This window comes from Saccostrea echinata, unplaced genomic scaffold, assembly GCF_033153115.1.
Source record: "Saccostrea echinata isolate AGI-Se365-2 ecotype Australia unplaced genomic scaffold, CSIRO_AGI_Sech_v1 ptg000016l, whole genome shotgun sequence".
Taxonomy (NCBI): domain Eukaryota; kingdom Metazoa; phylum Mollusca; class Bivalvia; order Ostreida; family Ostreidae; genus Saccostrea; species Saccostrea echinata.
In genome coordinates this window covers 22301204-22326084 of record NW_026889765.1, presented here as the reverse complement: position 1 = coordinate 22326084, position 24881 = coordinate 22301204, and the positions used below count along the sequence as shown (strand labels likewise).

General features: G+C 30.7%; 2 protein-coding genes and 1 long non-coding RNA gene across 3 annotated transcripts; all 3 read right to left on the bottom strand.

The window, feature by feature from the left end:
- Window positions 1-892: 892 nt before the first annotated feature.
- On the bottom strand, window positions 893-6645 carry LOC133188224 (uncharacterized). Its single transcript, XM_061323600.1, has 10 exons — window positions 6464-6645; window positions 6271-6347; window positions 5982-6138; window positions 5277-5347; window positions 5007-5163; window positions 4365-4435; window positions 3956-4109; window positions 2648-2721; window positions 2140-2296; window positions 893-1020 (listed from the first exon to the last, which is right to left on the bottom strand). Exons 1-10 carry the CDS (start codon window positions 6643-6645, stop codon window positions 981-983), a joined length of 1140 nt encoding a protein of 379 aa, XP_061179584.1. The 3' UTR covers window positions 893-980.
- Window positions 6646-7209: 564 nt separating this feature from the next.
- Window positions 7210-9228, bottom strand: LOC133188552 (uncharacterized). The gene is made up of 3 exons (XR_009721308.1): window positions 9190-9228; window positions 7324-7377; window positions 7210-7237 (listed from the first exon to the last, which is right to left on the bottom strand). It is a non-coding gene; the product is annotated as an uncharacterized LOC133188552 (long non-coding RNA).
- A 2625-nt stretch (window positions 9229-11853) lies between these two features.
- Window positions 11854-20531, bottom strand: LOC133188223 (uncharacterized). Its single transcript, XM_061323598.1, has 13 exons — window positions 20507-20531; window positions 19621-19777; window positions 18191-18267; window positions 16873-17029; window positions 15862-15932; window positions 14966-15122; window positions 14735-14811; window positions 14254-14407; window positions 14096-14169; window positions 13690-13843; window positions 13135-13211; window positions 12446-12599; window positions 11854-11911 (listed from the first exon to the last, which is right to left on the bottom strand). The coding sequence occupies exons 1-13, from the start codon at window positions 20517-20519 to the stop codon at window positions 11854-11856; spliced, it is 1380 nt and encodes a 459-aa protein (XP_061179582.1). The 5' UTR covers window positions 20520-20531.
- Window positions 20532-24881: the final 4350 nt, after the last annotated feature.

Sequence of the window (24881 nt, the reverse complement as noted above, 5' to 3'; positions counted from 1 at the left end):
ATATATATATATATATATATATATATATATATATATATATATATATATAAATACAGCCGTTCTGAGTTTTCATATGACTTATATGATAAGTCAGCATGCAACTACATTAATATTTTCATCCTCGACGTTGATTGATTTTTTTTTAATTATCTTTTTTATTTGGAATTTATTTGATTAATTGCAACTTAATCTTTATTCAATCACAAACAAAATCTTTCAGTGTGTTCAACATTTGATACACAACTTTGATAGTTCAATATATACTTCGAAACCACATTTCTTATATGGACATTTTATGCGTAAAATAGGTAGCACATCTATAAAAACAATACACATTACAATATAAACTTATATGAAATAAAACGTTAAATTAAATGAAAATTAAACATTTTTCAAGATCATACGGCGTGTATTTTGTAAGGATTTACATTTAAAATATGCAAAATATGAATGCATCAAAATCCACGTCATTGAAGATTACCTTAAATTTTTACCTTAAAAAACAATTTTGAAAGTTGTATTTATTACTTAAGATTGATATGTTTCCAACATAAATAAACAGTTTTTGTCACGATTAAACATTATAATATAATTATTTTCTTGACTTTTGCACATGAGATAAAAATGCAGGATTTGATATTTAAAATGATATATAGTTTGTGTTAAAAAAAGATAAAAATTAAAAAAAAAAAAATTTAGATTTAAAAATGTAACATATATTATGAAAAACCCAATATATATATAGAGAGAGAGAGAGAGAGAGAGAGAGAGAGAGACAGAGAGACAGAGAGAGAGAGAGAGAGACAGAGAGAGAGATTGCAGAAAAGACAACAAAGAGTTGATAGAAAGATTAGTAATACATTGCCTGAAAGAAAAGAAAGAAAATAAGACATTATAGTGTAAACCATACAACAATTTATTTTAAAAAAACGTTATGTATAACATGCATAAATAAATTTGCATCATTTCACTGGGCAAGGCTAGGCGTTTATGTGTATCTTTTGAACCAAGGACTGGAATCTATAATTAAAAAAAATGAATTCAGAAATTCAAACTTTCTCAGAAGTTAATAGTCAAATTAAAAAAGTAAGGTAAACATATCGAAATAAATACAATATGCAACTAAAAATATATTTGATATATGATTTGCACAATTTTCTTTTTCCTACTACGCGGCTATGTAAGGCTGTCCGAAGGCTTAATATGCATTAAAAATACGCTATTATATTTTGAGCTAGATTTTGATTTCAATTTGTAATCTATGTATAGATGTGCAGTAAATTTGTGAAGAGAGTTTAATAACGTATTGAGAAAAGGCATATTTGTGATGTCACATGACTGTGTTGATCACGTGAGAGCCACTTATAAAATTTCCTAATTGTTGCACAAAAATCCCGTCGGCACAAGTGAAAAACAAAATTATTGAGAATAGTTTGTTACATAAATTAATTAAACGTATTATTGGGTATATATAAAGTGCTGGGGGCAAGTCTGAGCTTTACTTCTTAAGAAAATATTTCACGAGAAATTCAACTTACCGACGTACAAGGGGGCATTTTCCACTCTTCATCTCAATTTATACAAAATAGGATAAATTACATACGATCCCCCAGCAAAATTCAGTTAGAAGACACACTTTTCCAGTAGATACACATAGAATATCTTCAGTTTATCTTTATTAATCACTTGTGCCAGTCTCATATATGCATGATTTATAAATTCTAACTGTCTACGGACGTGTAAGGGGGAGCGTTTCATATTCATTTTTTGTTATTGCCTGAATACGTACATTATCAGAAAGAGAAATGAATAACGATATTGTATTGCAAATAATCACCATCATAACAGCACACAGAAACTTTAAACAACAATTCAGACACCTGATTTTAACATCAACGTCGAAATAAAATCTACATGCCATGGGAAGGAATGTAAAAGTTATGACACTTTCCCCGTCATGACTGCTCAAGTTTGCAGAGGCTTGACGTCATATTCTATAATGACGTCATATCTTGGTAGTTCAGAGAAGTAACAACGGCTGGTACACTGTAATATTTATCGGACAGCCTTATCCTAGCCGCGTAATATTTATCCCCCCCCCAAAAAAAAAAGACACATGAATGATTGAAGTTTACGTACGAGTGGCAAACAAGAGGACAAAGGTAGTGCATAAAGTTGTCGGCATGAACAATATTGGTACACTTGGACTCACAGGCTGCCTCTGTTGGGTCAGATCCAAGAGTTTGGGCTAGAGTGTTCACAATCGTAACAACTTGCGGGTTGTTGTGAAGCAGGGCTGCAAAAGTTGAAAGATATAAATTATTCAATGATTAACTCATCTTGCACATATTCTTACAAAAAAAGAAATATTATATAAAAGCTTATTTATTCAAGATAGATCCGATAAAATACTGCACCACAATGCTTCAATCTGTCAAGCATCATAACATTTGTACGTCCTTCACAAAACGTGATTTTAAAGCAGTCTCTGTGGACAAATTTTTTTTCTTATACTTCCTTACTTGCTTTTATTTCCCCTTCAAATGATAGGCATGTTACCTGCATCAATTCATATTAAAATGTAATTTTTTTTATTCTCATATATCTTATATGATATGGTATTTAATGAACTCTGCAAAGTACTTACTATCAACGAGAAATCTTTTTGATGGGTTAGATGCTGGCTCTTTGACATGAATCTTAGCCACCAGCTGTTGGAATCTTGAAAATGTAAAATAAGGTATGGTTAACACGAAATATATTGTTGGAAAACTTGTGTTAAGAATTCTAATTTACTAAATTTACTAATTTAGTAAATGTATGTAATTTAAATATATTAATTAATAAATTCAGTCAGAGAAATCTCTTAAAAACATTTCTTGCATAATTTTCATCCAGGAAAATAAATATTTTATATTTATATTGTTAAATTTCCTGCATTTTTTATTTTCATTTTAAAATTTGCATTCCAGATTTATTTTATTTATAAAACCCCAATTGCAGTTAATATATGAAATATGGGGACAATGCATAGAAATCAAGTACAAATCAAGTTCAAAAGTCCATTGAAATACGAATACAAATTGGGAGCAGAGAAAACACGGATCTCTAAAAACATCAGAGGTGGGATCTGTAGCCATTGAGGAGTATACATCCCCTGTCCACCGGATACACCCGCCGTGTGATTAGTGTCATGATCGGACAAAGAAAAGGATCTGTAGACAGTTCAGTGTGTAAATAATGGCCTAACAGTAAGTATGAAACACGTCGGACAGATTCGACTTGATAATAGACTTACTGACAAGGTCATCGTATCGACCATAGTACTTGCCAAATGATGATTTCAAACGAGACTGTTGATATCCTTGTTTCATCAACTTGTTTTAGAAATTGTTCGTATGTAGATTATGCTCTTCCGTGTAGAATCAACTGGGAGACATTGACCCCAAAGAAAAGTTTATGTCATCACGTTTATCATAAACTATCAAATCAATGCAAAAATAAATCACAGTGGTGCTCTCATTGGAAAAAAACTACAACTTTTCTTCCCTCAAAAACAAATTTAAAAAAATGCAATAAAAGTAGGATTGATCGATTGTTGTTTTATTTCCCTTGCAAGCTCATACATGTACCTGTAAATGGCATCAAATTTACACTTATACTCGGAACTCAGAGCCATTTAGCAGTGAATGATCTTTATCATGCGGAAGCCTTCTGAGGCACGGGGACTTGGATCCGAAAGACCCACAATTTTCACTTCAAAATGCTGAGCATTTCACAAACAATCAGCTGCAACTTATTTTTTTTTAAATTGACTTAGGTCTGTCGCTGCTTCAGGGGCTCTAACCATCGATTTTCCGATGTTTTCAATAAAATACAATTATTATTTTTGTTAATCATGACACCACTGGATGCAAGAAATGAAAATTCAATAATGAAAAAAAGAACAACGTACGAATGACAGACAAAGGGACAAAGATGGTGCAACACGTTGTCGGCATGCATCAATGTGACACACTCATTCTCACAAGCCTGTTCAGTTGGGTCTGATCCAAGGACTCCAACCAAATTAGTTACTAAAACGTTGATCTCAGGGTTAGCCAAAAACGCTAAAATATAAATGAACAAATATAAAGAATTTGTTACTTATACAGTGATCTCGGGGTTATCCAAAAAGGCTTAAACACAATATGAAACGCAATATTCTTTTTATATGAAGTTATAAATTATGATTTAAAAAAGAAAAAGCATAGTAATGCATCAATATGATTTTAAGGTATCTAGAAAAGAGTTATGATATTCATTAAAATAAATGAGATTATTATCATACGAGTAGTAGACATTACGAAAAATAAATCACCTACTGTCGACCAAAAATCTTTTAGTTGCAGACCCACTAGGTGTATGGTGAATGCTGTTGATGACGGCCTGGGCTCTGTGCAAATACAGTTTATCGAAATCACTAGTAGATCTTAATGATCCCTAGGCCAATTTATTAAAATATTGCTAATTTTCAGTCAAACAATATCAGGATTATATACAACGCTGAAATTTATAGTCATAAAACACTACTGTCACTTTCAAAAAAAGAAAGCAAAACCAACCGAAAAACAATTTATCTTTCTTTCTCACTTCTATAAATCGTCGAAGAGGTCTGATTATTTGAAAAAAAAATCCTGGATTGGAGAGAAAAATTGCTAAGGATGAACTTTAATCATCGTTTAATTTTTTTTTTCAGAATTTACTTTTAAGAGTTAATTGCTGGTCTTGACAAGATGTAAACAAATGAATTTGTGTTCAGTGTCACAAAGTCAGTAAATCGAATTATGTTAACAAGTAAAACATTGACATGAAAGCCTGGTGGCAAACAATAAAAGACATTAAGACATAAAAGGGTATATCTTGGTAAATGCACATACACATTAGAAATATTCCCACTAGCTTACAAGTTTTGGGTCTTCGGTATTACAGATGATACGATTGAAAAAAAAATCCATATAACTTACGAGTGACAGAGGAATGGACACATGTGTTGGAAGACAGATGTAGAATCTCGAATAAGAATATGACATTCTTTCTCACAAGCAGCCTCGTTCTCGTCTGTTCCCAGGTTAGCGACTAGTTGGTCTACAAGATGGGCCGTCTCTGCGGTGTTCAAGAAGTCTACGAGCAGAAGACTGAGGTTTGAAATTCATATAAGTACATAAGTATTAAGTTTCACTTGCATAATAATGTCTTGACATATTTGTTTACATTATGAAAAATAAATAACCTACTGTCAAGCAAAACTCTTTTCCTTCCTGTCCCACTAGGTGTGTGGTGAATGCTGTTGATGACAGCCTGGGCTCTGTGCAAATAAAACTTATCAGTAGTAGGTCAAAATGTAAATAAAATCCATTTTATTCAGCATAATTGTGCTTCTTTTTAGTTGCATAAGTGACAGTAGTATTTTCAAACATATAATCAATATTCATCAAATGATATTGACGTTTTTTGGGGGGAAGTAATGGACCAACCGGAAAGCGATTCATCGTTCTATCTCGCTCATGTTGTGAAAGAAGAATTTTAATTACTTTTGAGTTCATTGAATTTCCTTCATTGGTGATAAAGATTTTTATAGATGGACCTTTGATGAACATCTTTTTTAATTATAATATTTTTAGATTTAATTCTTAAGAGTTATTTTCTAGCTTTGATCTATGTAAACAGATGCATTTGTGATTGGGTTATATATGAGTTTAGTTCAAAACGTCAGTAAATCAAATTTCGTTAACATGTAAAATACATGTATCGACATCAAAGCCCGGCACCTTACAATACTAAACATATATTTGTATTCAATTCCCATCAAACGATTTGTCTTGGTACATGTGTATACCCATTAAACTTCCTGCCTACTAACTTTTAAATATATTTTGGGCATCAATATAAAAGAGGATTGTAAAAATTATAATATGATTGTAAAAATCCATATAACTTACGAGTGACAGAGGAATGGACACATGTGTTGGAAGACAGATGTAGAATCTCGAATAAGAATATGACATTCTTTCTCACAAGCAGCCTCGTTCTCGTCTGTTCCCAGGTTAGCGACTAGTTGGTCTACAAGATGGGCTGTCTCTTCGGTGTTCAGGAAATCTACGAGTAGAAGGTTATGGAGGTATAATTTTTGGATAATTGTGTAAGATCCAACGTCTTGCGGTATATTTTAACATTCCGATTTCTGTCGTTACACAAACGTGAACAATTTAATCATAAACACAAACTTACTATCAAGGACAAGACGTTTTCCTGTAGCGGTAGGGTCTGTATTTGGGCTATGTAAGTGATTCAGTGCATTTTGGGCTCTAGATAAATTAGAAAGGAATGTTAATCCACTTAAAATTTAGACATTAAGAAACTAGTTTTCCATTACCTTAAGAAAAAGTTAATTCTCTTTCAATATGATTTATTTTCAACTCACGAATGACAGAGGAAGGGACACAGATGCTGGAATACAGACTGTTGATTCAAAATGAGAGTGTGACAATGTGATTCACATTTAGCCTCGTTATCATCTGTAGCAAGTAGCTCCACCAACTGATCAACAAGATGTTTGGCTTCTTCCCCATTGAGGAAAGCTAAAAGTGAAAAAAATATTGACATGTAGAATTGTTCATGATTAATGATCGATAGTTAAAAGGGAAAAGAGCAGGGAATATTTGCACCAGTAAAATATATAAATAGAAAAAAAAATTGCACGGGATTGTTGATGGTTTAAGAAACGATGAAGAACTTATGGGGTAAGACTAAATATGTAAAATACTTTTCGACACCGGAAATAGAATATCATTATACTGTTTTAATCTTTTCTCTTTCTTGTCACTAAATAAAAAAATACTATTTTAAAGAAAATTTTCTTTCAATGCAAGCAAATGCTTCCAATGAAGCAAGTTTTTCCCTAAAACAACAACATTATAATGCAGTTCCAAAATGTCATATAGAAAATGATGAAAAAGATTAGTTATTTTATATCTATTTATCAGACAAATGGGTGTCTTTTTTTACGTTTTGACAGAATAACACGATACGATCTTTATGTTAAAAATATGTTGACTTAAAAAACATATACTTTGTCAACACATGGTTTTTTTTTTTTTTTTATTTATTTTATTTTATTTTTTTTTTTAAATATTATTGCCATACAATTGTGTACAAATGTTATACTCACTGTCAAAGACAAGTCTTTTTTGGGGAACTAAAACAAAATAAATTAAAATAAAAACAAAATATCAGCATGATTTTAAAATAGCTCATATCCAATTCTTAGACAACCATACATACCACGTGCTCCGAAAACAGCCGGCAAAATGAAAAGAATAAAAATCTTCATTGTTCCTAAAGCGAAATTCAGAGATTAAACATTTTTGTTGCAATAAAAGATTGAAACAAGCTATTCATTTTTTTTATATGCATACAGGAAAATCAAAGGGTGAACTTACAAATTGAAAAAATGACATCACTTAATTAGCAAAGCAATATGATATATAGATTGATATTTTTATTTTCTGAGTTAGAATAAAAATTTGAATCAATATCAACACAAAATTAACCAAATAATGAGAAGAAAAATTATTTCCCTGTAGGTGAATATAAATTTGAGTAATATACAGAATATATATCTTTTATGAAGTCATAATTGATTGACAGGATATCAGAACAACATCTAGTATGTTGCATATTTTTGCCACCACTTGTCAGGTAATTATGTCGACTTGTCACATAAAAATCGTTACAACCATGAACTTGTTATCTTGTTTTAACAGCATGTTAAAGTCACTGACATGGTTTTCTGACAAGTCGGTTTGTCAGATGTAATGTCGACTTGTCAGATTTTGATATTGACTTGTAGAATATTATGTCGAATTGTCAGAAAATTATGTTGACTTATCAGATAATACATCGAATTGTCAGATCTTTATGTTGACTTGTCAAAGATATATTGTCAGTGATGACAACAAAACGATCTGACAAGTCGACATAATTATATGACAAGTGGGAGACAGAAATATGCCACCATAATATACCCTTCTCTATCATTGATTTTTTTAAAGAGAAACATTTATTAACATTGATATGTTTGCTGCAGAAATCTTTGTTGCATATTTATATAATCGAGTAATTGAATTTAATCAATACACTTTCAAGAAACAAGATAATATTTATGGAAAGACAGCAATTCAAAAAAGTTAAAACATTATGTTTATGATTACTATTCCTTTTCTCTTCCCAAACAGAAAATAATGAGATCCAATGCAATGTGACAAATATGCTCATATATTTACATTCCGTATTTGGCTAATATGGCCTGTGAAAAACGACGGCATTCAAAACACCATAAACAAAGGATCAAAAGGTTGAAGTATGCATTTTATTTTGAAACATTGAACGCCATGCAAGTGCAAAGTCATCAGCCAAAATCAATATTCATGCTCACACTGACAGAAGCTATTGCGATGGCTTTTCCACTAATTGTAACTTTCCCAATTCGAAGGATAATACGGGGATTTTGAAATATAAATTACATTTCTAGTCAAGGAAAGAAGTTAGAAATGTAAATATATGCACTGAATCATTATTTTTTTTTTTAAAGATGCAGTCTCATAACTGCAATGGTTTTCAATTTGTTTGCATACACCGTTGCAGTAATGGTACTACATCCTTCCAAAAAAAAAAATGATTCAATGCTGAAGTATTTCTTTTCAATTAGTATCCGTTTTTTACTACTTCATTCCAAAAAGCTTAAAATATATATTTGATTTGATATCTTCTTTGCAACGCAAAAATCCAATGCCAAATAAAAATCAATAGGGTTAATTGCAATGTCTCGTAACTTTTATTATATGATAATATTTAAAAAAAAAATTAATCCAAAAAATGTTTATTGGCTTGATCACAACGTTAAATGTTATAAAATTAAAAAAAAAGTTTATTCCTTTTTGCGTTATAATTTTCTTTGATAACAATTTTATTGAAATTAGTGTTTTGAATTCAAATTACATAATTTATTAAAGTTGGTGCTTTTATAATGACTTGTTCAATCAGCGATAAGTGACGAAAACAACACTATAAGAATTCGAAAAAAAAAATATCCTAAATTGTCTGTTTTTGTCACTGTAAAAACTTCATAGAGAATTGAAAATCCTTTACCTCCTTGTTCTCCAACAACGACTGAACAACAAACCTTTCATACTGTCCAATATGCATTCTTATGTAGTTGGGAGAGGTCATGGTCTTTCCATACGTGATGATATATCAGGCAACTCACTTCGTGCATTGATAAGAATATATGTGCAAATATTTATCATAAAACAATTCCAATATTTAAGTGTATTGTGAAATAAAGAGTTATTGCATATTGTGAATTTAAAGATGATTTTGATTAGTTTACAAATATTTTGAATAGTCTACAAAAGAATTTAAAAAGGTTTCTGTATTCTATATTTACAGAAAAAAAATCTTTTCGTACTTCATGTTGATAGGAACATACGCAATAACAAGACCGTATCAATATTGTTTATTCATTGATTATTTTTATTTTACTCAACATCATTAGCGCACTTCCTGTTATTTCCGTTCATTGTTTAATTGAGAGCTAGTTTTCTTACAGTTTACTATTAATAAGTTTTACAGTTTACCCTAGTATTAACCCTAGTATAAACCAATTGTAATTGAGATTCCTCCCGATCTCTCAGTACAAGAGACATGAAATGTTTAATAAAACAAAAGTCCAATTACCATTGTGTAGTCACTTTGAAATATAAACTTCATTCTACAAAAACAATGTCAGTGTTTGGAAATAACACACTGATTTTGACATAGTCAATGAAAAGCGACACGAGAATCCTTTTAAAAATATATTGAACAAGACAACACAGTGGTTTGGACTGCCGAAGTTTCCAAACAAGAAGACCATATTATATACTTGTATTAAAAAGATCATGTTTGTACTTATTCCACTCCATATCTTTTTTAAAATAGAATTATTGATTTTAATGCATCCTTATCTATAATTTTACTAGACTTGAACAACTCTTATCGACAACTTAGGGCGAAACAGTTCAGGGCACCTTTTAGGAATGTCATGAAGAAATCGAAATAAAATTAGAGATAAGACACGCAATAATATTTAATAGAGAGAACATAAAAAAAAAATTAAACTTCAGATTCAATACTGTAAATCTTGAATCTAAAAGCAGTGTTTTACGCAAGATATCTGAATAGTTTCATTTATTGAAAGTAGAGAATTCTTTTCGAATTTTTTCTTTTAACTGAATTTAATTATTAAAATAAGAAGAAGAAGAACGGGAGCAAAGCTCGATGCTGCAATTCGGAGAAGAATTTGCAAATGAGTGTGTACAAAAGAACACTGTTCTGAAGAGCACTCGACTTTTAATGATGTGGGACGTCTTCAGGAACTTAAATCATTTAATTGCAAGGGGCTAATTGTAAAAGAAAGCCGCTTGTAATTACTTTTGGTATGACTGGAAGTGACATCGAACAAAGAAAAATACAGTCGGACGTCGCCAATGACTTAAATTATTGAATTTTGTGCCGATACCTGCGCAAATAATCTTTTTGTAACTATTTTCCGTCTGACTGGAAGTGACTTTGATCGACAAGAAAATGAGGCCGGATGCTTTTGGTGACTTAAGTCACCCCCAAATAATATAGATTTTCCGACAACTTCCGGTTTTACCGAAAGTGACGTCATCAAATACTTTTCTCAACAGCTATCATTTTTTATTCTAACTAACTTTGTTTCAATAATTAATTGCAAATTCTCTATAGTTCATTTTAAAATGAGTATAATCTTTCGGACTCTCTATATTCCTCTTTTAGGGGCCAGCTCCTTTCATTTGAAATCAGATGAAAGATCTTGTAATTTTGAAAAAAAAAAAAAAAAAAAAAAAAAAAAAAAAAAAAACCAAAAAAAAAAAAAAAAACAAACAAACAAAAACCAAAAATAAATAAATAAATAAATAAATAAAATTAAAAATGAATAAATAAATAAATAAAAACAAACATACATACATACAAAAACAGCATTGTTCTATATTGTTTTATAGGATATAAACAAGTATAAAAATATTCTAGAAAAAAGTGTTGAAAACAATGAAATGTCGGCAGTTTCGGTAAAAATAACATATTTTCCGCACATGTGAACACAGACAATGTAGTTCTACCATTCCTGAAAGTGTCAGGTCTCTATCTAGAGCATTCATGAGAAAATCTGTGGATTCTTCAAAAACCATTAAATCGACGATATTTCCGGACGAGAAGTAAGGTCAACAAAATAGGGAAAATATTTAGGGCTTAAGTGATTTTGCAATCCATTAGGCTGTTTTTTTTTCTTCTTCTTCTTCAGAAATTGCGTGCGCAAAATAATAATAATAATAATAAAAGGGAAAAAAAAGGAAACTTAAGAATAAAGAGAAGGTCTTCCGTAGAAGAGGGAGACTTTAAATAAGGTAAATTTGTTACTTTACTTTGTTCTGCTAAAGGTTTTAAACAATGTATAATGTGTGAACGATAATTTAGGGGGAATACTTTTTGATAAAATGGATGAAACCATGGATCATTTTAAATAAGAAAGGCATACTTTATATACCAGTAGATACTTACCAGTAATATCTGCTAAACGAACGATGTTTTACAGCATTTTAAGGCATTGAAGACAAAATACATGGTTTCCTGCAATTGTTCACAACAGAATCTTCGAAGAGAAAAATTTGAAAAAAAAAGTGTACCCATAAAATATTTATTATAAACAACATATAAAACATATACAAATAGCTTTGCATAACAGGTATTTTATTGTGCTGGATTTGATGGGGCACTGATATGCACCTTTTGTACCAAGGACTGGAACCTGAGGAATAGAAATAAACATGTTTATAACCTAGAATGTAATGTCAAAAACAAAGAAAACTGTACCAACAATAATAGGATTTTACCCAAACTTTAATACAATGTAAAGCACACTCTCGATACCAATTCATATCTTACAAAATAATTTAACTTGTCATTTCTACACTGTATTTCTCGATTAGATATACTAGGAGTACCATAGAAAAATCCTTCTCACATTTATTTAAAGAACAAAATAAAACATTTTAATTTGCTTAAAAAAACAGAACATGAAAAAGTAACAAAATGAAAAAAAAAAACAAAAAAAAAAAAAACAAAAAAACAAAAACACACACACACACAAAAATAACAGGGAAGCCAAACACAACTTCGTCTTTTATTTGGCGAAATGTCTTTATGAATAGGAGGTTTTTGAGGGAAATTGTATCAGAAAGAATTGTAAGAATAAATATCATTCTGATCTCTTACTCTCTGTTTTAAGATTGAAAGCTTAGTATTGATATTTCTTGCACAGTGAATATGAGAACAAACTTACGAGTGACAGACAAGGGGACATAGGAAGTGCATGACATTATCTGCGTGGACAATGTTGGTACACTGGGATTCACAGGCTGCTTCAGTGGGATCAGATCCCAGGGTAGAGACAAGGGAATTCACAATCACACTGACTTCTGGGTTGTTTAGAAGAGCTATCAAAAAAGTTCTATCTTAAGGACAGATGATACAAACAAACTTTTATCAAAAATCTTGAAAACAACAACTGAAGTCATGTTTATATAAGTCAAATGAATAAGTTTAACAGCATATTTTTTTTAATTTTTTCATCAAAAGTTTCATAATAATGATATATAAAGTGACAAAAAAGTTATATAGATTAATAAGGATGGTTGCAGAAAGGTAGAGTTTTGAACATCATAGAAAGTTTACAATTTCTTAATATTTTAGAAATTTATTATTTGCATCATTTACAAGCAAATTAGGTCCACAAATATATACAAATCCAGGCATCCATTTTTTGTATCATCTGTCCTTAAAAAGATTTACCTTTATTCTGATCTTGTTCTTTGGTTTTGGACATGATTTATATTTGATTTACAATTACAATATTCAACTAGACATTATTGAAATTAAAATACGAAAAATTGCCAAAGTGTTTGTAGTCGTCTGATTTGATTCTGGACAGAAGTAAAGTTTTTAAAAACAGAACTGTTAAATAAAACTTACAGTCAATAAGGAATCGTTTCTGTACTGGGCTGGATGCTGCTGGGGAAAGGTGGACCTTCTGTACTAATTGCTGAAAGCTGAAGTAAAATTGGAATTCAATGAATGCAATAAAGTTTGATTTTTTTTTTTAAATAACATGTTATCTTATTTGTAGAAAAGCAATTTTTTTTTATTTGTGGCTATGATCAAAGAAATTCAATATACATGTAATATATTTGATCTATTCACAAATAAAGGAATATGTGCCTTTCTCATAGTTTTCAGAAATCGAGTTCGTATATACAAACGTGGATTTTTTTTTTCTTAAGGTAAGTAATTCATTTAAAAGATTGCAATCACTTATTCGTATGATGCAAAGATGCTTGAAAATGATGTAAATACAATAACAATACAGGTAATCGCATGGGGAGCTACAGAAAGTTTCTGATATCCTTAGTTGATTTAATCAAGGAATGTTCAAAATACCATGCAAGAGAAAATACTTTAATATTAAAGTACCGTAAAGACTATATGCCTTTTTGAAGAGAAAATGTGAACTTGTTTAACTGTACTCACGAATGACACACAAATGGGCACAAATGATGTAGCACATTATCGGCATGCACCATTGTTACGCATTGTTGTTCACAGGCTTGTTCTGTTGGATCCGATCCAAGAGTGGAAACTAGGCTGGTAACCAAAACATTAACTTCTGGGTTGTTAAGAAAAGCTTTGAAAAATAAAACACATTTCAATCTTAATAAAAAAAAAGTAATTTTATGCATTTAAGCTAGCAGGCAACGAGGAATAATCATATACATGTACTACAAACATTGTGCGGCTTGTTTATTAGAAAGATCTGCACAGGATAAGTACACATAATCATACTTCCAAATGTGTGAAATACTACACTGATTAGCCTTTGTTTCGTTTGAGAATTCAACTCTTGAATATTCTTATAAACTTATGCTTAATGACTTACAATCGATAAGGAACCTTTTGGATGGGTTAGAAGCTGGCTGGGTTAAGTGAACTTTTGATACAAGTTGCTGAAATCTGTAAATGCACACGTGTTTATATTTAGAAAAAAAATAAAAATGTTCACAAATTTGCATATCTACTAGAATTAATAAAACTTACGAATGACAGACAAATGGACAAAGGTGGTGCAATACATTGTCAGCATGAATCATGGTGACACATTCATTCTCACAGGCCTGTTCTGTTGGGTCTGATCCAAGAACAGCCACCAAACTTGTTACCAAAACATTGACCTCAGGGTTAGCCAAGAAAGCTTTACAAAAGAAAAGAACGTTGAAATCTTATCTCTAATCATTAATTTCATATTCACTGTTATGAAAATATGCCTTTTCTGTCGTGTATAATTAACATTGATGGAATCCAATATTCAGTTAATATTCAGTTAATATTCAGTTAACTGGAAGGTGACTGAATAACAGAGCTTTGCCATTCAGCCACCTTTCTAGACTTTTCAGTAATCATTTAATTGAAGGAATATCAGGATTTCATCCTGTGACGGCTTCTGAGACGTCAGACATATCGCGAATGAAAAAAACTGTATTTTTTACTCAGTATTTGATAAATAAAATAAACCACTTACAGTCGACCAAAAATCTCTTCTGTACAGTGCCAGCAGTGGCAGGTGCATGGTGAAAGTTGTTGACGATGGCCTGAGCTCTTTAAAACAAAGAAAAAAAAATGAAAATGGCTCACAATAAACTATAATCTATAATGTCATGCCATTCAAAAATATTAAACATTCTAATGCAAAAATTAAACGGGGGTTGTTAAGAAAAAAATAATTTAGAAATTCTTGTACTTGTTGACCTACGAGTGACACAGGAAAGGGCACATATGCTGGAAAACGGAAGTAGAGTCAGTAATAAGCACGTGACATTCCTTTTCACAGGCTAATTCCGAGTCATCTGATCCAAGAGTTGTAACCAGCTGGTCGATGATCTTGGAGGTTTCTTCTGTATTCAGAAAATCTGACAAAAATTTGCAGAAAATATAACTAATTTAATCTTATTATTTTCAAAAACTTAATTTAGTCGAAACATTTTCAAAGGTTGAAATTATATATACTTTAATAAAAGCTTTGTCTTTTTACAGGACAATATCCATGCAAGTGCATTAAAATATTTCAAGCTAAGCCTTTCAAAGATGAAATTCCTTATCAAATGCAGGGCTCTAATTGGCGACTAATTTAGTCGCCATGGCGCCTTAAATTTTTGATTGGCGACTAAAATTTTTCCATAAGTCGCCAAATTGGCGACCATTTTAAATTGACTAGGCGATCGTCGAATTCCGGACATTTTTAACATTTTTTCTAAAAAAGCGAAAAGAAATTTAAAAGAAGAGGAAATTATTTTTAGCAATGGACATGTCGTGTTTTCTTAGGCATGTTTTAGGTCTCTACATTCTATTAACTTTTAAAGTTGGCGCCTTAGAAAAATGGCCTGGCGACTAAAAATTTGCATTGGCGACTAATTTTTTTTGAAAAGGAGCCAGCTGGCGCCTTAATTTCAGAGGGCACTTAGAGGCCTGAAATGTGAAAAATAATACATATACCAGAAGACTCTGCTGTCATTTATATCAAATGCTGCTTAGTATTTGCTTTATTTTATCACCATTATGATTCTGCACTAGGCATATGTCAAATAAGTCACTCTTAAATTAAATTCACATAACTGGATGGAATCATATGCATGGAATTTAAAAACTTACTTCCGAGCAAAACACGCTTGACTGGAGCTGAAGCCCCTGAATGGTGGATGTTAGCGACGATAGCCTGAGCACTGTAATGAAAAAAAGAGGTTTTGAATACATATTTTTTTAAGACTAATTATATATATATATATATATATATATATATATATATATATATATATATATATATATATATATATATATATATATATATATATATATATATATATATATATATATATATAAATTTTGTTGATGGACATTCAGAAGGATCCTTGGCACGAATGTAATGTTATCTTTTTTTCAAATTACGATTGATATCGCATTCCCGATGTATTGGGTATTACATTTAATCAAAGCCAAGAGTTCATAATGAACGGGAATTCGATAGTTTTCACCGAAGATAATTAGCATTTAATGTATATTCACATTTATCTTTTTATGAAAGATTTTACTTATATAAGAAAAACATCTTATACTTTATTTTGAAGGGGGGTGGGGGGGGGGTGCAGGCTGAAAATTTAGAAATGAAAATCAATTTATATGTTTTGAGTTTTAATTTATAATATAAAAATATAAATTAATTCTAAAGTAAAATTTCATAATAAATGCATAAATTTTCCGCACTGTAGCAGTTATCAGACAGGTATTTTATGCAATGCGTATATGGAAAATATATTTTGTTTTGATGGTAAATAGCGAATATGCTTAAATTCTTATAACTAAAAAAATTAAAGTTGTTCAATAAATGAAAACTATGAATGTATATCTTAATTTGTTTACGATAGCTAATACTCCTCAGAATACAATGTACTTTTTGAAGAGTTGCATTGATTGCACAGCGAAAATACATGGTGTACAAGAAAAGTTGCAGAGAATGCATTTGAACAAACATTTTATCACGTTTTTATTTGATTTTAGGATTATTGTCATGGAGGAAAAAACACACATTAAACCATTAAAAAAATTTTATCATAAGGATATGCAAGATGTCCTAAGAACATTTTCTTATATATTTGATATACTTACGAGTGGCACAGGAATGGACACATGTGCTGAAAGACGGAAGTTGAGTCTCTGATCAGCACGTGACATTCTTTCTCACACTGAACCTCGGTTTCATCTGAGCTAAGGGTAGCCACTAGCTGATCAATAAGTTTGCCTGTCTCGCCAGTGTTCAAGAAGGCTGCAAATATAACACACTTTTATGGTTGTGTCTTTTATCAACGGCGACTATAATTTCTTTATAATACAAGGTCTTTTAGCATACGAGATTATTAAAAAATTCAACAAACATAATTGAATTCAAAACTCCTATACATTGCAGCATCAGCATAGAAGAAAACTATTAAATCAGAGGAAATACGAGTATAGTTCATCTTTTGAACTATACTGTGCACTTTGAAAACTCATATTCTTTTCTTAGTAAATAGTTTAAACAATTCTTACTGTCTAGGAGCATTCGCTTTGCTGGGGATGTTGAAGCAGCCTGGGGGCTGTGGAGATGATTCAAGGCATTAACAGCTCTGCAAGGAAACATTATTATAGAGCTGTTTGTTTGTTGATTGCATTATGCTAGTACTATATTAGATTTCAAAACCATAATTCTAGACTCTCTTAAAAGTTTACAGAACTTACGAATGACATAGGAAAGGACAAAGATGTTGGACAAGTGAGGTCTGACTAGCGATCAGAACGTGGCATTCTTGTTCACATTTAACCTCGTTGTCATCAGTAGCTAAGGTTTCTACAAGCTGATCGATTATACGAGTAGCCTCCTGACTGTTCAGGAATGCTGCAAAATAAACAGAATTGTATGAGTTTTCCCACAATTCCAATCGCCCGCGTGGCGCAGTGGTTAGAGCGTCTGCTCTTGAGTCTCGAAGCAAGGAGTTGATCCTTACGTCGCGGATTCGAATCCCACTGTGGGACATGGAGACCGGTCCTTCGGATGAGACCGTATAAACCGAGGTCCCGTGTCGCAGTAGGTGCTGGCACGAAAAAGATCCCTCACTGCTCAATGGCCGTAAGTGCCGAGTATAGGACAAAATTTGCAGCTCTCACCGGCAAGTGGTGGCGTCTCCATATGAGTGAACAATTCTCGAGAGGGACGTTAAACAACATACAATCAATCAATCAATCCCACAATTCCATATTTAACATTTATTACTAACAAAGTTTTATCCTTTTAGTATTTAATCACAATATCATAAAATAGTTTAGGACCCGTGCTAATGATTCCCATGTATAATAAAGAAGCGCCCTCCTTCGCTGTAATATTCTATGTACAATAAGTGCAAAATATTGAACAGATTAAACATGTTGTTTTGTGTTTTAGTACACTTACTATCAAACAGCATTCGTTTTGCTGGGGCACCAGCAGCTGGGTCTGTGTGATGAAGTCCAGACAAAGCCTGTTGGGCTCTATGTTAGAAAATAGTAAATATTTTAATATTAAATCAAATATGGCCATTAATTTCAATGGAAATAAAGAGAATGTGGTTGTTTTAGTCCAGAGGCTGACAATCAATCAGATGATTTCTGATTTACTTGCTTTATTTGAATGGAAAAAGAAACTTTTTTTTTTAAATCAAACCATACGCCCTTTCAGGCATCTATCTCCTATTAGAACACATTGCATTAAGGTCTGACGACACGTTTCTCCTTCATCTGTTTTTTTTTATCCCTACGTAATATACAACAAATTAACCATAATTATCAATTTTTTTTTCCTGATTTTAAACTCTTTGTCAATTGTTTTAAGTATTGATTATGGTAGGTAAAGACAAAAAAAAAATGAAATATCGGCAGAACGTGATTTCCAATAGGATTATATAGTAAATAACATCCTTTGGTATCTTGCTTTACACGGTGTTGTTGAAATCCTTGTATCATCAAATTTTTGTCAGCAGCTTGCCTCAGTTTGAAAATTGATCGTGCTCAGAGCATGTTCTTGCTTATTGAATCAGTTGGAAGACAAGATATGCAGATGATGTTGGAATATTAATACATAAATAAGGGAAGTTGACGATTGAAAAGCTGAATTCAACCTGTTTTGTCATACAGTTTAGTAATTTGTCGATTATTTTCACCTTAAGTCGTCAAACATTCAAACATAAAACAGATGTGGAAGACTCTGCAGTTTCTTTAATTTTAAGTTCACTGGGATATAACGAAATGAAAAAAAAAATGAAAATAACGTATGCTATCGTACATTAATTGTCCGAGAAATTGTGGGGAACCAGGGATAAGCATATTCTGATATTGGATGAAAAAGAATATAATGTGTGGATTCTTATGTCTTACATTGTATATGAGGCGATCAAGTACTTTTCTGACATCAGTGTAAAAAAGGAACTATATGTTTACGTTTGATCTAAAATGAGATCTAATTTTAAATATATCTCCTGTCTTAATGGACCACTTTCACATTTTAAAAAGTTATTTCCCTTTGCGCTGTCAATCTAGGGTCAACTGGCGTATGCACAGTTTTTCTTTTATACCAATACCAACTTTATGGGGCAATGTCTTACAAATGAAATCTATATGAATATGTTTTTGTTTTTATGTTTCTCAATACTATGACAATACGGGAACTGATCCAAATTGTCCGATAGCGGTTTAAGGTTGAAAATAATTACAGTTATAAAGGATATAGAGAGAAAAATGAGCGTTACGTCGACAAAGGGAGATAACTCTTACGAATGTGATATTCGTCTATTATATCATAAGTTATATCATTACCCCTATAAATAAGCTAAACTGTAACACACTTACGAGTGGCACATGAATGGGCAGAGATGCTGGAAAAGTGAGTTCTGGTCTGCAATAAGTGTATGACATTCCTGCTCACATTTTGCCTCGCTATCATCAGATGATAATGTGGCCACAAGTTGGTCAATAAGATGTGTTGCCTCTTGACCATTTAGAAATGCTGAAAGACAAAATTACTTTGATTCCCAAAAACACAATAAATTTTTCAGTAAATAAAATATTGAATTACAAATCTTTTTATTTGACTTTTCCTTTTTTTTTTTAATTTTGGTTACTTCTATGGTTGTACTGTCTATCAATCAACCACTCCATGTATTTTTTTTTTTCATTTCTTTGAGTATGACAGCAGAAACTCACAATTCGATTAGAAAATATTGTTTCTAAAACAAATTTATTCTTTAATTTTTTGATAAATTGGAAAATATTTTCAACATGCAGAACATGTGCGAAAAACAAATTTATGATAAATTTTCAATTAATTTCTCTCATTTACATGTACGTGAAAGAACTAAATGATGGAGACCTTTCATTGGTGTCTGTTTAGTAAACCGCTTTTTTCATTTTATAGATATATTTAGATTACAAAGAAACTAATTAAAAGAAACAACGCAAAATTCTTCTTCAACCAACTTCACTATAGAGATATTAAATACATGCTATAAAAGAAATTCATTTAACAATAGTTGAACTTTCCAAGTTGTGAATATTACTGTTGGCGTTTCAGAGTTGATTTGACAAGAAAACTTTCTAAACCTATAGCGATGTATGTTCCTACAAGTTGTTTTACTGGGAAAATAGTTCTGAAAGTTATTTCTGCTATCTCAATTATTTGTTTCTTGATAATTTGGTCGCGAGTCATCCTTGTCTCGGACACTTGAAATTGACTCACTGTCAAACAGCATTCTCCTATTAGGAACTGCAAAAGAAAAAAATCAAATGATACTTATTAGTTATGTATTATATTTCATTTTTCAATTTACAAATTCCAGAATATTTTTTGAGTGAGTCAGCAAAAAAAAAAAAGACCTACCAGCTGCAAAGACTGCTGGAAGCAGAAAGATACACAGGAATTTCATTGTTTCCTGAAATTAACAAGAGCAATTTATATCTAAATAAATGATTTTCAAATTACTGTAAGATTTTTCTTTTCTCCACCATTTGATTCTTGGCGTCGATTTTATGAGGCATGTCCAATATGTCTGATTCATATATAGCATTAAATAATCTGAAAACTACATTATCTGTTTCCTAAGTGTAATACCGGTATTATATTTTGAAAATAAACATGTATCCATTAATCTGCAGGAGAATTACATTATCAGTTTCCAAAGTGTAATATTACATTTTGACAATAAATATATATTTAATAATCTAAAAATTACATTATCAGTATTCTTGGCATCATATTATATTTTTACAATATACATCTTGCTGGCCTGATTAAAACAAAAACGAGTTTATACAGTACACAACACGAAATCGTCCTATCTGTGCCGAGCGTGATGTTTGATTAAGTACTGTTATTCTTATCAAGGAAATCAAATATCACAGTTGGGAAATAAACAGACGTTGGTTTTCATAATCAGGGAGAGGGAATGCTACCTTAACTTTCGGATATTCTAGTATCAATGAATTCTAATGCGTCGTTCCTCTATGATAGGGATGTATTGTTTTTTTTTTTTTTTTTAATTTAATGTTGACATTTAAACATCACCAAAAGATTTAATGTACAGAGTTAAAGGTTATATGCACTCCAAATACTCCCTCACACATTTGAAGACATCGAAATATTCAGCACTTCATATTATGTGACCGATTGAAATTGTTCGTTCATATTTATTTAAAATTTAAAGATTAAATTGGCTTAAGGAATAACACAGGAAAGTATATGAAGTAATCTACACAGTAACATCTCGTAAAGATAAACGCAAGCTAATTCTCGATTCCCATCAACATTTTACACATATTTAATTCATTATAAATGGCAATTTGACCATTTAAAGTTGCTTAAATGCAAAGACGAGTTCATAAGTAACTTATTCATAATTTAAAAAATCAGTAATTAAGTTAAAGTTAATTTCTCTTATTTGCGACTCATTTTATGAGGGTGTTGAAAATTTAATCTATCGAAATGGGGCTTTAAGACATCACCAGATTTTCAAATATTCATGGACATTGATATATGACCCTTTAATCTTTTTCGTATACTTAGCTTATGTAAAATTCAACATATAAAATTGATAAAATTTCAGTCTCATTTGAAACTGTAATAAAATAAAGGCTTTAGTATGGATTTATGAATTAACAATTCAAAAAAAAAATTGTGAAAAGGAATCTTTTTAACGGGGGAGGGGTTAGATATTTTTAAAATATTTTCAGTTTTCTGTTGATTTATTTAGTGAAAACGCAATTTTTAACAAAATTATAGAGATAACTCTCTTTGTTTCCCCAAATAACACATGTTATAAAATTCACATACATGTAAGTATCCATATAAATATGAAAAAAAAAACACATTCAAATATGTTTAGTTTTAAAAATTTACTTTGAGTCAGGTGGCAGAACAATATAACCGTAGTTTCTTTTATTTCCTTTATTTTTTTTTTAAACTGGAGAATTAACGAGTAAAAAAATGCGTAGTAAATTCTAGATTAAGTTTCCCTCACTTAGTTATTTTCAATGTTCTGTTACATGTATATAACTGCCATTAAGAGTAAAAAGAACATAGGATGCACTCGCTTTTTACATGCATTTTATCCTGAAAAATCAAACCTTTATACAACTGTTAAGGCTTTCAATGCGTACTTTTGGCAGTTTTGTGAAATAGGCCTATGGTATTTCTAAAACTAAAATTCAATTTAAAAATTAACATAATTTTGAAATCTTCAGAGTGAAAAAAAAAATAATTTGTAAAGTTCTTTTATTTATTTATTTTCATTTTTATATACGTGTGTTTAAATGCATGGTATTCTCAAAAAGTGAGGTTCTTTAGAAGGAAGTAATTAAAATCAAATTTTAAAACGATTAATAAGATATGTATATGCTTTTGAAAAAGTAATAGTTAGAAAGAGGCAAATATTTTTTTTTCTGTTTTCTCTTTGAATTCTTTTTTGTAATATTCGATAAAAATAAGGAAATGCTGTCCATTTTTTTTTTCATTTTGAGATAGCTTTTTAAATTATAATACACATGTAATCAGCAAACGTACTATTTTAGACAGTCCCTAAGAAGCTAATCAAACAAATTTTTAATGAAACTTTATATCTAGACCGAGGTCAATGTTAGTTTTACGTAGCACAAGTCTTTTTCATTGCAGATTTTGCTTTAGAAAAAAAAATGTAGTAGACATTAGATTCAAAGGAAAAACTATATTTTATTTGTGGACTTTTTTGAAAGAAACAGCGACATGAAACAGACATGATTTACACTGAATGGAGGCTGAACTAATATACATTTTTTTTTAAATGCTAAATATACACATAAAGGGTATTTTAGGCGGGACGTTATCCTTGATTTAGGGACGGCAATGTTTGTCGTTCTGTTATTATACAGTTTACATATGATGGTTAGTTTCAGCTACTTTTAATGACTATATAGTAAAATTTGATCACATTTGCGCTTAAAAACCAAAATTATTCCAAAAATATGGGAAGTTTTTCTTTAAAATTATGACAGAGTTTCGGGTAAAAAAAAAAAAATCAGAAGCCCCTTTACATACGCTATATGCTCACGTTTTCAGTCTTATGAAAGTATTTTGTATTTTTTTGGGGGGGGGGGGGGGCAGTCGGAATTTCAGACATTTTTATTTTCAAGCACAAGCAAAACTTTGCAATATCCTCTTTTTTTATGCTACTTTATCATATTCATAAAAAATAAAAATACTTACAAAATCATTTTTAAAACATTTTCGACTTTATCTGAGAAATGAGACATTCTTATTCTGTAATTTTAGATTGGTAGTATATCTAAACTGATAGTAATACATTACATTTTCGATAAAACAAATTATTTTGGGCTATAAAAAAATTATGCTTCTTGTAGATCATACTGAGGATCTTTGAAGTTTTTATATGAGTTTAATCTTGTTTAGTGTTTTACATGCACTGGTGTAATTAAATCAGGTTTTTCTACACTTAAAAAGTGAAAACCATTTTCTCCTTTGGTTTGATATTTTCTGATTAAACTAAAATATAAAACAAAACTGATAATTGTAATTAGTGAAAAACTAATTATTACAAAGCAAAACAAATTTAAAGTATCCATGGTTTCTGAAAATAAGATTTTAAAAAAATTCTTCTTTCAATGCAAAGGAAATGCCCCTCAGCTTATGATCTAGAATAGATACAGAACACGTCGATGGGTTTACAAAAGAATATATTTCAGGTGGAAAAAAATAGCCTGTACTCCAAAAAGGATAAGTCTATGCTTAATTGTCTTTCTTAAATAGACTTAAAGAAATTAATAGTTCGTTCAATAAATCATTTCCCTTCAAAAATCCAAGCATGAAAAATATCTAAATCGAACCTTTAAGACTCGTATGGAATTCTAACAAAAAGACAATTCTGTTAGCACTGAAATATAAAATTACAGAAACAATACTCCTACTGAATGAATGATATTACATTTAGAAGATAATTGTACCTTTCAGTGTAACCTCGATCAAAAGATAGAGGTCGTCATCTCCTATGGTTTTATATACCTCATACAATGACCTTCTCTGGACAGTCCATTCTGCACACGTCACGAAAATTGATAAGGCATCATAACCATCCCGGAAAGTCACGTTAATATGTGAACATTCCTTTAGAATAGCTTCTGTTTTTGTCTTTTTTTTTCAGACAAAGCATTTTGAGGTTTTATGCAAAGAGTTTGGTCCTAAAGAATAAAAAATTCAGTTTTGCCCCCGTTTTCTTTTTGGTAAACGGATTTTTTTTTATTCAGAAGTTAAAAAAAGTGGGGTTTTTTTTTAATTTATTTTTTTTTTATTTGTATCAACAGTGGTTTGGCTCGAAATTTAAGAATCTGGAATTTATATTCATTTTCTTTAACCAGAAATTATAAATACATTTTTAAGCTTGACTTATGCTCTATAATTATGATATTTTTTATTCTGCTGAGACAAATAAGTATATATATGATATATACTTGATAATCACTTCTTTTCCACACTTCACAAGCAATCTATAACATGAACATAGACTACGATACCTATATTTCTATGGAAATCTAAAGCTTTTTTTTTTTTGTAATATTATCACCTTATC

Bases quoted from the DNA above. Each gene is read 5' to 3' on its own strand.
- LOC133188224 (XM_061323600.1), bottom strand. From the start codon at position 6,645: ATGTCAATATTTTTTTCACTTTTAGCTTTCCTCAATGGGGAAGAAGCC. The intron at 5,164-5,276 runs GTAGGTTATTTA...TTCTGCTCGTAG, and splicing joins GAAAAGAGTTTTGCTTGACA to ACTTCTTGAACACCGCAGAG. The intron at 2,297-2,647 runs GTAAGTACTTTG...CAACTTTTGCAG, and splicing joins AAAAAGATTTCTCGTTGATA to CCCTGCTTCACAACAACCCG.
- LOC133188223 (XM_061323598.1), bottom strand. The intron at 14,408-14,734 runs GTAAGTGGTTTA...TCTTTTGTAAAG, and splicing joins GAAGAGATTTTTGGTCGACT to CTTTCTTGGCTAACCCTGAG. The intron at 13,844-14,095 runs GTAAGTCATTAA...TATTTTTCAAAG, and splicing joins CAAAAGGTTCCTTATCGATT to CTTTTCTTAACAACCCAGAA.